This window comes from Geospiza fortis, unplaced genomic scaffold (genome assembly GCF_000277835.1).
Source record: "Geospiza fortis unplaced genomic scaffold, GeoFor_1.0 scaffold10, whole genome shotgun sequence".
In the NCBI taxonomy this organism is placed as follows: Eukaryota; Metazoa; Chordata; class Aves; order Passeriformes; family Thraupidae; genus Geospiza; species Geospiza fortis.
Window position 1 is genome coordinate 521,411 of NW_005054326.1, and position 14,379 is coordinate 535,789.

Here is a 14,379-nt window from a genome sequence, read left to right on the forward strand (position 1 = left end):
ACAAGATCCAGCAGCAGCGCTCCTGCCCAGCCCCAATAACTGCGTGCTCGATGCAACAGTCACACAGGGAGACAAGACAATTGTCATGCCAGCTGGCAGCCTCAGAGAAACCCACTTTCTTTTAAAATACCATCCTGTTAATTTTAAAGGTAGAGCTGACTTTAATCTGATCACTGGGTGCAGATCAAAAAATTGAGATGTGAATGCTTAAGCATTTTAATTAAGAAATCCATATTTTAAAAGCTGTTGGTTATTCCAGCTACGATTTCTTCCACATGCTTGTCTATTATAGGGAGTGGAATGAGCTTGCGACATTTGTCTCAGATGTACTTAGCATGTAGTTTATGTAACAATTTTCAGTCAACCTTTGAATTCCCCTTGTTTGACAGTGAGTGATTGTGTATCTTTATTACCCTGTCAACCCTTCAAAGCAGTCTGACAGGGAACAACAGGCATTTGATCTTCCTTGTGTCTGTCAAAGCAGAAAGGCTATTTATGTTTACCCCTTTTGACAGATTCTCTTGATACAAAAAATGATGGCTGGTCTTTTCCTTTTTCTAAGGTTGGTATTAGAGGGACAGGGAAGAGATGGAGAGGCAGAGACAGAAGGTTTGTGTGCACATCCATGCACACATGTATGCATGGATCTAAGAGCACAAACCCAGCCACAGATGGCCACAATGGAGCACTAAAATTACTATTTCACTGAATTACTGGTAATTACTGCATATTCCTCTTGTTCTTTCTGTACTCCAAGACAATGCCAGGATCTGACACTCTAATTTTTACGATATCAGTTCTATAAAAGACAGTTTTGGTGGATTTGGGGCTTTTTTTGCTCCTTTCACACCAGGTTGTGAGTATGGATACTCCCATATTGCTCAAAGATATTGACTGAAACAAAGCTACAAAACAGCTTTTGAAGAGATGTAGTAAGGGCAGGGAACAATGAAACTGATATGCAGACTTGGCTCATTATTTCCATGATGCTTTCTCCTCACATTTATAATTATTTTAATTATATCACAGCTCTTACACTCTACTGACCTAACAGCTGGATTAGGAGATACCTGCTAAATAAAATCCATTATTGCTACAATATAAGGCAGATGACAACTCCTATACTCACTACAGATAACAGGCACGAGAGGGAGTGCTTGAAAACCACCTGATTTAATGATAAAAACAAGCAGGACTTCAGCACTACAGAAAATTTGGCAGGAAAAGAGGCCTTCAAAAAAGCTCACAATCAGTGCTTCTCATTATTGGTATTTCTCTAGTGCAGGATCCTTCCTGGAGGACCCAAGGTTGGATCCTTACTCTGAGATCAGCAGATAAACCATGCTCTCAGCCAGCTCACTGCTGAACTTAGCCAAGGAGCTGGTCCATACTCAGTTCTGTGGACATGAATCACTGCTTAGAGTGTCAGTCCTGCCTGCTGGAACATGGATTTAATACCAGTTTGGATGGTTCACTGAGGGGGTAACACAGCCAGCTCTGATATTCAGCCAGAGCATGTGCCAGCCCTGACCTCTCACCACGTCAGGGGCTGGACTAATTGGGGTTCTCTGACCTTGTGTTTTACAACAGCTGTTTATGCAAAATCACAAAGTTTTGGTTTCTCCCAGAACACAGGAAGAGGAAAAGAATGGGAAATAAAGGACAGCTAAATAAAGAACAAATTGAAGAAGGATATCCCATTATATGAAAAAGGTGAGGATGGATTAAGGAGTCACTGTAAAATCACTGTGATGGGGTTTTTATCTGCTGCTCCCTACAGATGGATTTGCAATTACTGGCAGTGTCCCTGTGTCTTTCTTTTCCTTGCTTAGATGTAGGTTTCAAGAGTGATTAGTGAGTCTGAGCGCTGCTCTTAAGGCACTTAAACAAAGCTTGACTTCCAGAGGGCAGACACTTGCTGAAAACCAGCGTACTTTCAAATGCCTTAAGTTAAATACCTGTAAGCAAATGTGCCTGCATCTTTTATTCTTATCTGTTTAAAGAAGTTATGTTGATATGAAATGTTTTGTGTTTTCCTCCTGTGAAACTTGATACAGGACTTCAGGTGTCATGCTGATCTTGTATAAGATAAAGCAAGACTGAGAAGAAAGAAATTACTTCTTCCTTTCCTAGCTTGGAAACGATGAAAATCTTAATATTCAACAGATCTGTGTGCTCAGAGGTGGAGCTGGACTAACTATGGGCCTGACCACTTCTTTCCATTACAAAACCCAGTTCTCAGTTGCTAGCCAAATATGAAAAAGTTATGCTGCTATTTCCCATGACAGGTTCAACCTAACCAGGGATTTTTGTGGAAAATTTCAGCTGTGTCCTTCACAAAAGGCAGCATTTTAATGAAAAATTTTGTTCATATATAGTTAAAGAGTGTATCATTTCACATAAAATGTAAATTAAAATTATAAGGCAATCTTCATTTCAGAATATCCTAAGTTTTGAATGATTTACCTTAGAATTTTAATGTTCACTTCAGCTACAGATAAGTGGATGAAAAACACAACAACAACATATTCTGCCTTGCAATAATACCATGCAAGTGTAAGATAAATACATTTGCTTTTATAGCAACAAAATAGATTGAAGTATTTTAAAATAATATTTAATTGTTTCAGGTTTTCCAATGCCTGAATCAGAGTTCAATTTATTTTTGGAGGACTATAATCAGTTAAGACATTTACAGAATTATAGCCACACCATCTCTCAAGGTTAACTTTAATGGTGATTATTATGGCTTTATAAACACCTTTATTCAATTTGACACCGTATCTTTTACTTTAAATTATTTATATGACTCGATGTGGTTCTTGCTTAGGAATGCTCTAAAAAACTATTTAAAAATTCACAGAAACAACAGACTTGAAAACCAAAGACAATTATTCCAAGGTATGAGTAGCAGTTTGAAAATAAGTATTTCAGCTTCAAACTGTTGACTTAAGCTTAGGGCATAATTTACTAGTGCAGTTTCCTTTACACTATTCTAGGAAACTGTAAAGTTGATGGAAAATACAGCTAATTTCTCTCTCCATCTATCCTTCATAGAACACTACACAAACATATCTGTCTTAAAGACAGACAAAATAAGATACTGCATTCTACTGTCCATATTTTTCAGCACTCCTTTGAAAGCCTCTAATGTTTTTTAATCTTTTATTTACAATTGGGAAGAAATATTTAAGATGAGGAGTATACCTTTTGGCTGCTTCAAATCAAAAGTTGGAACATTTCTTCTTCAAAAGGGCATCCTTAAATTCTTTTCAGGAAAACTCTCCAAATTCTCTTTCTTAAAATAGCCACTAATTCCAGCTGCCCTTAACAGGACTGCTGGTATTCCACAGCTGAGTGCTGTCTTCCTTTGCTCCCAAAGCAAAGTTTCCTTCAGGAATAAAAACAAGCCTTGTGTCCTTGCAAGAACCCATCTTATATAGCGAGTGTGCCAAATGAAAATCAATTTTAAGCCTGCAACTGGAACTAGAACTTGCATGTATATTCACTCAGTGCTCTCTTCTGAAGAAACATACACAAATATACTTACTGCCACTTCTCAAGTACAAATTTCTTATTTGCACAGTATGTGTACACCAATAGAGCTGTGTTGCTGTATAGGCTGTGTATAAACTATTATGTGTATTAATTATCATCACAATAAAACTCAATAATAACTCAATACTTGTACAAACCCATGGCATTGGGAATATTTCTCTGTCTGCTCTGGGGTGCCCTGACCCCCAGGGGAGCACTGACTTTGATCCTCATTCATGGAGAATGTTTCCTAGACTTCAAGATAGACTGGAATCCACAAAAGTGTGAAATGGATTATAGAGAGTAGTGTAGGTGTATCAATTGGTGAGAAATTTAGGTTTTGGGATTTTTAGTATGTTGTGGACGGAAGCAAGATGGAGGGCACAGGGTGTTGTCCTGGGTTTCTTCTTCATGCTTCTTCTTCCTGGGTTTGGGTGGCATTTTGTAATTGGGCAGAAAAGTCTGCATTGCAGGCTCTGTGGGATCAGTTATTGGGTTCAAAGAGGAAATAATCCAGGTGTCAGTTCTTCATTGGATAGTTTAGTCTTAGAAGACCTTGTAACAAGAGACTGTTGGCCATTTTGTGCCTTGCTGCTGAACTCACAGTAGTAAAACTGTTTTACTGATAATAAACACCTGAGTCCAAACATGAATTACTGTCTCAAGTGCCTTCAATCCAGACCCAGAGAAACCGATAAATATCAACCTCTATCAATTTTAGAATACTTGAAGAACACTGACTTTTAGCTGGTTCAGGCAGGTAGGTAGGTAGCAGAGATTAGAACCAAAGGCAAAACACAGCAAGAAATATAGAATTATAAAGCAACAGCTTCTGTCAAGTTTAAATCAGGGAGAACAGCAGCAAACTTCCTTTGGACTGCGGTCACAAGCAGCGCTTGCACTCGACATAAGCAGGTGCTGTTTGACCTAAGGAAAGAAGCAGCATTGCAGCAGCCCCAAACAGCAGCAGCAGAGGCCACATTGCAGCCCAGAGGAGGAAACAGAAGCCTTGAGGGCACTCACTTTCCCAGGAAGTCCCACACAAACCCCCCCAGGTGTTGCGGCGCGGGGACCGACACCTGGCAGGGAGGGTGCAGTGTGCGGGAGCCGCGCTTTCTGAGGAAAGGCACAGTCACCAACACCCCCGGGGCAACAAAACAAAACAGAACAACACAACTCGGGGGGCAGGGTGGGACAGGGGGGAGGAAAAAGCAAGGGAGGAAACAGAACATAAAATGAAAAGTTACAGAGAGACAGGAGGTTATGGGATGGCAGTACAAAAAGCAAACAGTTAGTTACAAAGGAAGTGAATAACCAGACAGCTACAAAACCTCTACACCACCACAACAGGGGGCACAAATAAAACTTATGGGGCTGTTCACCCACAGAAGAAATCTGGGCTTCGGGCCCACCTTCCCATAAAAAAAAGCAAAATCCTCCCCCCCCAGAGTATATACAACAATGAGCTTGCGCTTTCCACCTTGTGTTGACTCTAGAATATTTTTCGACTTTTGCACAGCATGCACCATAATTCACACATTTCTTTAAAATCTTTCATCTGAAAAGCAATGTCTCCAGTCAGTAACTGCAACAGCTACTGAAGAGTGGAAGCATTTCCCTCCTTTTATTAACTTAAGCACAAGGCAGCTTTGCTTGCATTGAAAAGGTTAAAATAATAGTTTTCTGCTTTTAATATCATCTTCCTCCCCTTACTGTCCTTTCTCTTTCTCTGTTGCTCTGTGCACACCTCCCTAACAGGTGACACATCTCTTCTGTGGATGAAACTGTGATACCACTTCTCTCTCCCTGACAGCATATGCTCTAGTTGTCACACAGAACTAGCAAAAGGGAAAACTACAAGGAGGAGAGACTCTCATTTGAAAAATCCCATTTTTTAGTGCAATTATTCTCTATATGGGACTTTTTTCTTCTCATCTTGCTGCACATGGAACACTGACTGTTCCTGATAGGCACAGCAATATTTATTAGGTTCAGCTACAAAAGAATATTTTATAAACAAGCATTGTAGATAAAAACAGAACCAACCTATACGTGAAATAGGCATGATAAAATCTCTGCTTTGTGCAAAAACTCACAAGGAGAAAGCAAGCTTTCATGGAATAGTTGTTTGGGGGAGAACTTGAAAACAACTAAGGTCAAATAGAAATTCCAACAATTATTCAGAAAAAGAGAAATTACCAGTCAAAACCTCACCATAAAGTATCTGGAAGTTTCTATATCTTTCTCCAGCGCTGTGTTTATATTTCAGTTCCACCTGAAAAATCATTTCAGGTGCTGATACTTGCCTAATTCACCACACTAACAGCTTCCAGATTAGATCTCTAGATCATGAAGACCTTATCTATTTCCACTTAATGAATATTCTTAAGATTTTTCTCCTCCCCTTGATTTATTTGGCTGCTGGCAGTCACATGATATCAAAAGATATCTTTTCTTTTGCATAGTCAAAATACCTATTCTAATTACAAGAAATAAGAGAAAATATACTCTATCTTATCTCAGTACTGGTAGAAAAGATAGGTTAGAAAGAGAAGAGGACCACTCAATTTTTTGTAAGACTGATAATCAGGTGGTAAGAAGGAATGGATAAAACTGAATAGTCAAAGTATGTACCCAATTGTTACAGAATGATATCGACTCATTTGGGGGTTCTATGTTTTCATAGTACCACTTTAGTTTGTGACTGAAACATCAAGAAACTACAATGTAACAGGACAAACAATAACTGCTTTGCAGATCTCTAGAAGTGCATCTTTTCCAAGAAAAACTAACTAAACTAACTTTCTAACTCTTTGAAGATGGTACAATTGCTTCTATTAATAAAAGAGAAGGAGACCCATCCTAATTTCTCTTTGTTATTTTTCCTTCATAGACTATAAACTTTTTTGTTTATAGGGCACTTGTGTCTATTCAATTTTTGATGCTGCAAGTCAAATCATGATAAGTTTCTGAATGCTAATGTAATAAAAAAGTCAGCTTGCATTAAAAGCATAGGTAAGAATTCTCTTCCTGCCATTTTAATCTCCTCTAGGAATCAGGCTGAGGAATGATGCATATTTCTGACTTTCTTTTCCTAAACAGTAGTTACTTCTCCAGAAAGAAAGAAAACAATTAAGGCACTGTGAATATATTTCTTCCCCCTATCTTAGTTCTGATAGAAGTTTGCTGCTTATACCTGTTCCATGGTCAACTTGCCTGCCCTAAAGAGGATGACATGGGAAATGTCACACCTGAGATGGGGACCCCAGGAGGACTGAAAAAAATCACACAAATGAGTGACTTGTAGCTTTTTCATGTCTACACTCACTCAACAATATCAACCTATTGCCTGAATGTTCTGCTGATTACATTGTGTACCAAGGGGCTGAACAATGCATCACTTAGGAAAAAAGGGAAGACATTAAAAAAGAATATATCCGCGCTCCTGGGTGTTTGAGCTTATGCCATAGGTATGAAGAATTTTGGTTAAATAAAGCAACTTAAAGAAAACCAACAGGATGTTGGCTTACAGTCACAAAGAGAAAAGAAGCCCAGCTGGCAAACTGAACTGTTCCAGAGCTCTGTACATGTCAAGGAAAAGAGAATGGACTACTTAGAAAAGAGTTTTTCAAACCATCCTATAATTTGACAATTAGCAAGCCATGAAAAACAACCATGGATTGCAGAACCTGAAATGTCCTCCACTTAGTTGCCCTAATCTTCCTGACAGTAAACTATAGAGTAGTTAAGCAGTGAAAAGACAGAAAGACTATTCTGGCACAAGGCAAATGGGAATAATCAAATTTCCATTTTGCTGCTCCAAGTTGGGAGTGGGTAAAGTAAACAAAAAACCCCAAACAGGTATTACTGCCCAGAAATTTGCTCTGGGCCTACTGTAAGATGAGAAAAATGACAGAACACAGAATCTAATTCAGGTTTTTCACATGATCTCTTACTTATATTTGTGATACAAATGTCATGGAATCATAATAAATTTCAATTTTTTTTCTAGGGACATTATAGTCTTGAGCCTCCTGGCTCGATGAGAAAGATGGAAAATGCTGATAAGTGCTGAATCCAGTTTTGCTTGAACAAAAGCAAATCAGCTCATCAGGCTTCACTTGGGTTAAAGTTTATCTGTATCCCTACCAGTACTGAGTTATGAGGCCACTTGTCAGGAGAATCTGAGTAAACAGTAACATAAGCTTTGAAAAGGCATTTTTCTTATTTGTTTCTGTGAAAGCCATGCCTGAAGAACCTGAGTAAATAGTAACACAAGCTCTGAAAAGGCATTTTTCTTATTTGTTTCTGTGAAAGCCATGCCTGAGGAATTTATTGTATCAAAACAGCAAACTCTTTTACAAACACACCGGAATTTCAGCAGCTTTTCCTGCCCTCTCCATTCCCTTCTATCTCTATCTACCCTTCTAGTTCTACCTGTATCAGGCCTATTTTTTGAGTAGCCAGGTAAGAAAAAGCACATGGTAAGACACCCTTTTCCTAACAATGTAGCAAAATAAAGGACCAAAGAAAGAAAAATTCTAAGTAGACTAAAAGACTTTTCCAAAACATACACCTTTAAGGTTTTTAAGACAAGATAAACAACTCATCTCTAACATACTAATACGAGTTTTGTTTTACTCTTCTTTTAACTTTCACACCATCCTCACCTTTCCAGCTCTGCTATCTTCTTATCCTTGTCATTCTTCTCGTTTTCCATCTCTTTGAGGATCTCCAGGAGCCGATCCACCTCGGCCTGAGCCTTGCCGGACTCCTCGCGGTAGCGCGTCACCTCCCGCTCCAGCTGCTGCAGGCGCTCCCCCCGCCCGGGACTTACTGGCCCTGGCCTCCAGGGTTGCCTCGTGAGCCTGTGACAAAAAGGTGCAAGAAACACCACTTCATTCACAGGGAGCTCTGACAACTCCAAAATGTCATCCATGACAATTCCAAGGTGCTATCTAAATACCTATTTCAAAATGGCAAGATTAATTATTACACGGGAATTATTAATTATTACACGGGAATATGAAAGGCCTATGCTATTTTTAAGTATGGGGAAATACTCTGCAGAAACACAAAAGTGCAAAGAAATTTCGTTTTTCAAATTCAGCCTAAAAAATTACATGACTTTTAATCTGAAACAGAATCAAAAAAGAAACAAATATGAAAAAAAGTGTTAACTTCTTTGAAAGAAAAAAAATAATAAAAGCAAATGTGAGTGTAACAGTTCCTAAAGTACACCTATAAAACAGTGATAGGCTTATAGATTCAGTTATTTAAGGTATTTCTAACCTATTTATTCTAGAAAATAAACCACAGGTTAATAACCTTCAATAACTACATCACTATGCAATGTGTCAGACCTTTGCACAAATGGTGCTGATGTGCTCAAGCCTTTCCCAGTTCTGTGAGCTCCATAGACCAGGGTTTATGAGTATGGCTACTGAAATTATCTTTGCTTAGTTATCTAGGAAATACATTTTTCAAAATCAGGCTATTGGGCCAAAAAGTACCTCTGGACTGAGGATGACATGATCCCAATGAAGAGATTGTTTGGGGAGGGTTTTTAATGGCTTGGTTTGTTACAAAAATCACTAATTTATTAGTAAACCTAATTCAATAACTCCCAAGCATTAAACAGACAGGAAGAATGCAGCATTAATGCTGGAAGTTAAACCAGCAGACTAAGGACTATTCTTTTTCTCTCACCCTGCTCCTCTGCTCTTGGATCTTCAAATGCAATTTCATATCAATTAAAGCTGTTTCAGAATTGCTCAAAATTGCTTCAGTGAATAGCAAGTTTGATGGAGCTATTCTGCTGATCAGGATTGCCTGCAAAAGCCCAGGCCTTGCTCTTCTCAAAACAAACCTACAGCAGAAAATAAGACTACAGACTTTTCTCCCCTCTGTGTGCAGCTGTGGAAAGTTGTTTTACAAGCTGCCAATGTTCTGCTCCAAAGCACACTAAGTCTAGATCTGATAGTACAGGACTCTGCTGCTTTTAAAGGTAACTGGAGAGTACTACAGCAGTAAAAAACTCAAGGCAGAAAGCTGCTGCTTCCAAAGAACCAACTAGCAAAATTACATTTGGCTAAATCTGTTTAGTTATTCAGTAAAACAAGACTGGAGGAAAATATCCATTCATTGACTCCAACATTTTTGCCTTGAAGTGTCTAGTTTTTAATTAGTTTCTTTAGAGCCAAGGCCACATTCTAGTAGAATCCAGGAGACTTGTGGAGCAGAATATTATGGGACTGTGGAAATTCTTGATGCCTGTCTTTAATGGGATTGACCTTGGGATGGATCTGGTTTTCCCAAACAAAGGAAAGGTTCATGTTCCAGGGCCTTAGCCCTACAGCTCTTGTCTGAAGGTCAATAATAAGCTGTTGTGGTTTTCTTTTGTTTAAAAACAAGAATTCCAGAAAGCTGATTAGGCTGGACAGTATTTTATCCTAGAAAAAAAATGCCCCAGGTCTCCCAGGCAGATGTCAGCAAGAGTGCCCAATAACCAAAAATCATGGAAGAGTGGAACCAACCCTTTCCTGAGGTAATGCATTTAGGAACACTTAACAGGCTCCCTGGTTTTCAGTGACTTTCCAGTGAAACCCTGACACTCCTGTGTCACTGAACTGTGAGACTGAAAACCCTGTGCATCTGGGCTTCTGGCTGAGACCTGGCCACAAGTGCATCCCTGTGAGGCTTTGCAAAGCCTTTTGGAGTTAGGGCTGTCACTGCTTCCAGATTCCTTACTGCCCCACAAGCACTTCAAATCACACACCCTTGGAAAGGGCTCTCCACAGCAAGTGGAAGTGTAATTAATGCCCTGCCAAGAGGATGCAGACTCCAGGAGGAGGTGGCAGCAGTGAGACTGACAAGTGTGTCAGCCCCACGAGCAGCTGTGAGCACCAGGGGACACATTTGGCTTTGGAACCAGCATTGCTGGGTGTTTCTGAAATGCTTTTTTGGGATTTCCAGCCTGAGGAAATCTGAAATATTTTATTTCATTTCCTTTTCAACTACACCTTAAATTTCAAAAAAACCCCCTCCAATCCTTCTTTCCCAAATACAGGGACTTGGGAATACTGTTTTTGGGGTCACCTATCCATCGACTGAGGGCATCAGTATTCTCCTAAGAGACTCTGTGTATAGAGTTAAGTCTAGTTTTCACCAGACAGAGCCTGAGTTCTTCTGTACTGGATTTAGGTATGTTTCCAACATCTCAAATTGTTTAACAAATACTCCTCCATGCTCTTTAAAGTCATCCAAAATACATGATCAGATAATCAAGAAACTTCTTTTCAAAGAAAACAAAGTTAGGCTGTTAGCCTGGCTTATTAAACTCACTAATTCAAAAGAAGTTATAAGACCTAATGCAATTTGACTGTCAGAACAGTCCTGATTTATTTTACTCTGCTAATAAAAGCATCTCCACAACAACCCAAGAGACACTACTGAGAAGAGGAAATAAATTTTCTTTTCTAGAGAATTAGCCAACAAGTCAGTGTGTCTGGTTCTTATAGAACCAAAGGGCTATTTACAGGACATAAATTATTGGTTAAGACATGTAACACATGTTATTTGTATATAATGCACATAAGTATGGATACTTTCACCTAACACAAAGAGAACGTTATGTGATATGCTGTAAACTGGAGACCACTTCCTGCACTGTGAGTTACTGACTGAGTGACTTTGGTCCATTTTGTGGGTTTTGTACAAAATACGTGTTTCATGACCGTATCTAAAATCCTACTGGATTCATTTATTGTATAAGAGAGAAAACCAATGCATTTAGAGCTTTCCCACAAACTCACATCAAGATCTGGAACAGATGAAATTGGCTACCTTCCCTATGCAAAATAATTAATCTTGGTTTTTTTTTTTCCCCTTTAACCAAAAAAGCAAAACACAAAAAATGAATTCCTATATTCACAGTAAAAAACCTACATACAACTTGCCCATCAGAGGTATACAGAAATTCCAAAATAAGTAGTAATTTCATTTTTGAAGCAGAACCGACATAAGTGACAAATGCACCAATAGTTTCTCCTGTATTAAGAGACTTACTTCATAAGTTTGAATTCCATCTCTGCCTGATACAGGATTTGTAAATCTGTAATTTTAATATTGTTACAAACAAATGTGATAATGTATAAAAGAAGTATGACCAAAAATTAAATAAATGTAGAAAGCAGCCTGCTGAGGGGTGAAAGGACCACTGCACTCTCTCATCTCTGCAGATCACTGAGTTTACCTGATTAGAGGCTATTTACACCCTTCAGTTGTTACCCCTGACCTTGGCATTAGCTCTCTGTGCTCCTGTGTGGTATCAAACAGGTGAATTAAAGAGCACAGCCAAACTCACACATTTTATTCTGCATTGATGCATAAGAAACAGTCACATTTCAGCTAGAAAGCAGCACCCTCTTAAGCTCTGCTTTTATTAGCAGAGGTCATCTGCTCAGTATTAATCTTTGCCAGTGTGAATTGAGTTTCAAATTCTAAGTGGTTCAGGGCTGAGAATAGTTTAAGTTTACTACTCTGGATATGTTCTCCCAGTCTTTAAGAGGGACTATAAAGGAAGAGGTGGTTTAACAGCTTTCTGCTTTCCTGCTCTCATTTCCCATCTGGAAAGTGGTAAGTGATGGGGTGACTGCTCAGGGTACCTACAGAACATAAGAAAGAGTGATTGTTCCTCAACAAAATAAATGTACTCTAACTTCTCTTGCTTCCACAGAAAATCAGCTGACAAAGCCAACTTCTACAGCTAAAACAAAGATGACCAATGTTTCATAGAAATAACCAATATTTACAGATGGAGAGGAGTGGAAGACAAAACACATTAAAAATAATTTTCTAAGTTGATATTTCTTGTGCCAAAACCCTCTTTTTTAAGAGGTAAGATAATCTTACACAGCTTAAAGTGTGCCAGAGACAGGGAAAATAACAATAGCACAGACCTAATTTAAAGGTTCTAAAATGTAAATAAAAATTCCAAACATTATGACCAAGACTCCAAATCAATATTCCTAAAATATTAACTAAATCAAACAGCAAATAACTCACAGCAAACACTTTCTACTTTTACCTATGAATTGAGACAGTAAATTCAGTTTAACATTTCACATACAAATGTTGCCAAGAACTTTTGGCCATGAAGTAAAAGTTCCCAAGAACCTGAAATCCCATTTTAATCCACCCTCCTACCTCCAAGGGAGCCTCATGTCTCCTAAAAATAGTAAATGCACACACAAATACAAAAATATATTATGATTATTTACTGCAAAAGACACACTTTTCCCATCTTCTGTACTAAAGGTAGAAATTCAACTGATAAAACATTTGTGCTGTCTTCTATCATGCCTTTATTAGTTTTAACAGAACTGCAAATTAAAAAAAAAAATCAGGCTTTTTCCTCCTTTAGTTCCAAGACTCTACACACCCCAAACTGTAAAAAAGCTTTTTGAAAAGGCAGTAATGGAAGTAAAAGGCTCAGGAAATTCTGTGATATACTATGTACTGTAAACTTGAGTCTGTCACAGAGTTATTTGCTGTCTTTTAACCACCTCTACATGGTTAATCTTTGTTAATAGATCTGCAAATTTTTGACACTGATTAAGCAAGTGTTTAGTTGGAAACAATTCATAAACAAATTATTTTCTTTATGAAGGAGCATAAAGACAGGAAGACACCTCAAGAGAGGCAATTTCTATTCCTTAAAAAAGTGATTTCTTCAGAGAGATACAAGTTCCCAGAGATGTCATTAAACATGAACCATTTGCTCTCTTTGGATTCAGCCCAGCACAGAGTGGGCAAAGCCAAGAGGGAAATGCCCACAGGACATCTCTCTTTGTAAATGCATTTTAAACCCCCACCTGCCTCCTCTGATCTGACCCTTACTCACCTGACCACAGGCTTACAAAATCAGGACACAAGTAAAGAACAGACATTTAGTACCAGTTTTTGGATATTCAATGTATGGCTCTATAAGCTGCTTATTCTTAACTGCAACATGACATTAAAAGAAATAATTCCCCAAATTTCTTTCTTATGACAGGGTACAGATGGTCTGTATGCCTCATAAGAGGAGGAGGGGTTTGGCTAAAGAGAGCCAATCCCTACCATGATCATGAGCAGTTATTTATTAGCCAGGTGAGCTGGGTGGTAACCAATCATAGCCAACCAAATCTGGATGTGGAGTCTTTGGAATAGCACACATAAAGAGCTGTGGGCACCAAAAAACTTCCTCTGCTCCATGAAACCCTGATGTCAGGTTGTGACAATGTCTCCCCCTACCACGACACTTTCTGTCATGCTAATCACAACTAATCACTCCTTAACACCACCAGTGGGAAATGAGGATGCATTATTAAACCTGTTATGCAGGGCAAAAGGCAAAATGGAAATATATCCTGCCTTATTCACTCAATGCTTTCCTGCTATTAAAAAAGCATTTTACCATCTTATTTCTCTGGATGATTATCATCTCTCATGTATATCTGCCTCACTCTTGGAGCATTTGTCATGCAATATTGAAAACAGCAAGACTCTAGCAGACAATAATTTAGTTATGCAATGCTATACAAAATACCTCACAAGGAAAAATGAGAAAAACCACACAGTGTGACACTGGCCATTTCCTGAATTTTGAGTATTTAGTTTTTCAAAATAAGTGTTATCTCACAAGTTTTTCTGGGAGGGGTAGAGTAGGCAAGGTTAATTTTTTTTAAGCTGTAAGAATATCAGGGAGAAAACCTCTCCAACTTTCCACTATATGAGATGATGCTGAGATCATCAGAATGGAACATTAAAAGCCAGCACAGAATCACAGAATGGTTTGGT

The 14,379-nt window shown here is 38.6% G+C and overlaps 1 protein-coding gene across 2 annotated transcripts in view; it reads right to left on the reverse strand.

Moving 5' to 3' along the window:
* Positions 1–14,379, reverse strand: part of ERC1 (ELKS/RAB6-interacting/CAST family member 1) — a 271,003-nt gene that overhangs the window by 146,423 nt on the left and 110,201 nt on the right. For both annotated transcript variants that reach the window (XM_005421022.2, XM_005421021.2), the window contains one exon: positions 8,208–8,329. In XM_005421022.2, coding sequence (XP_005421079.1) covers positions 8,208–8,329 — 122 coding nt within the window. The remainder of the gene's footprint in view (positions 1–8,207; positions 8,330–14,379) is intronic.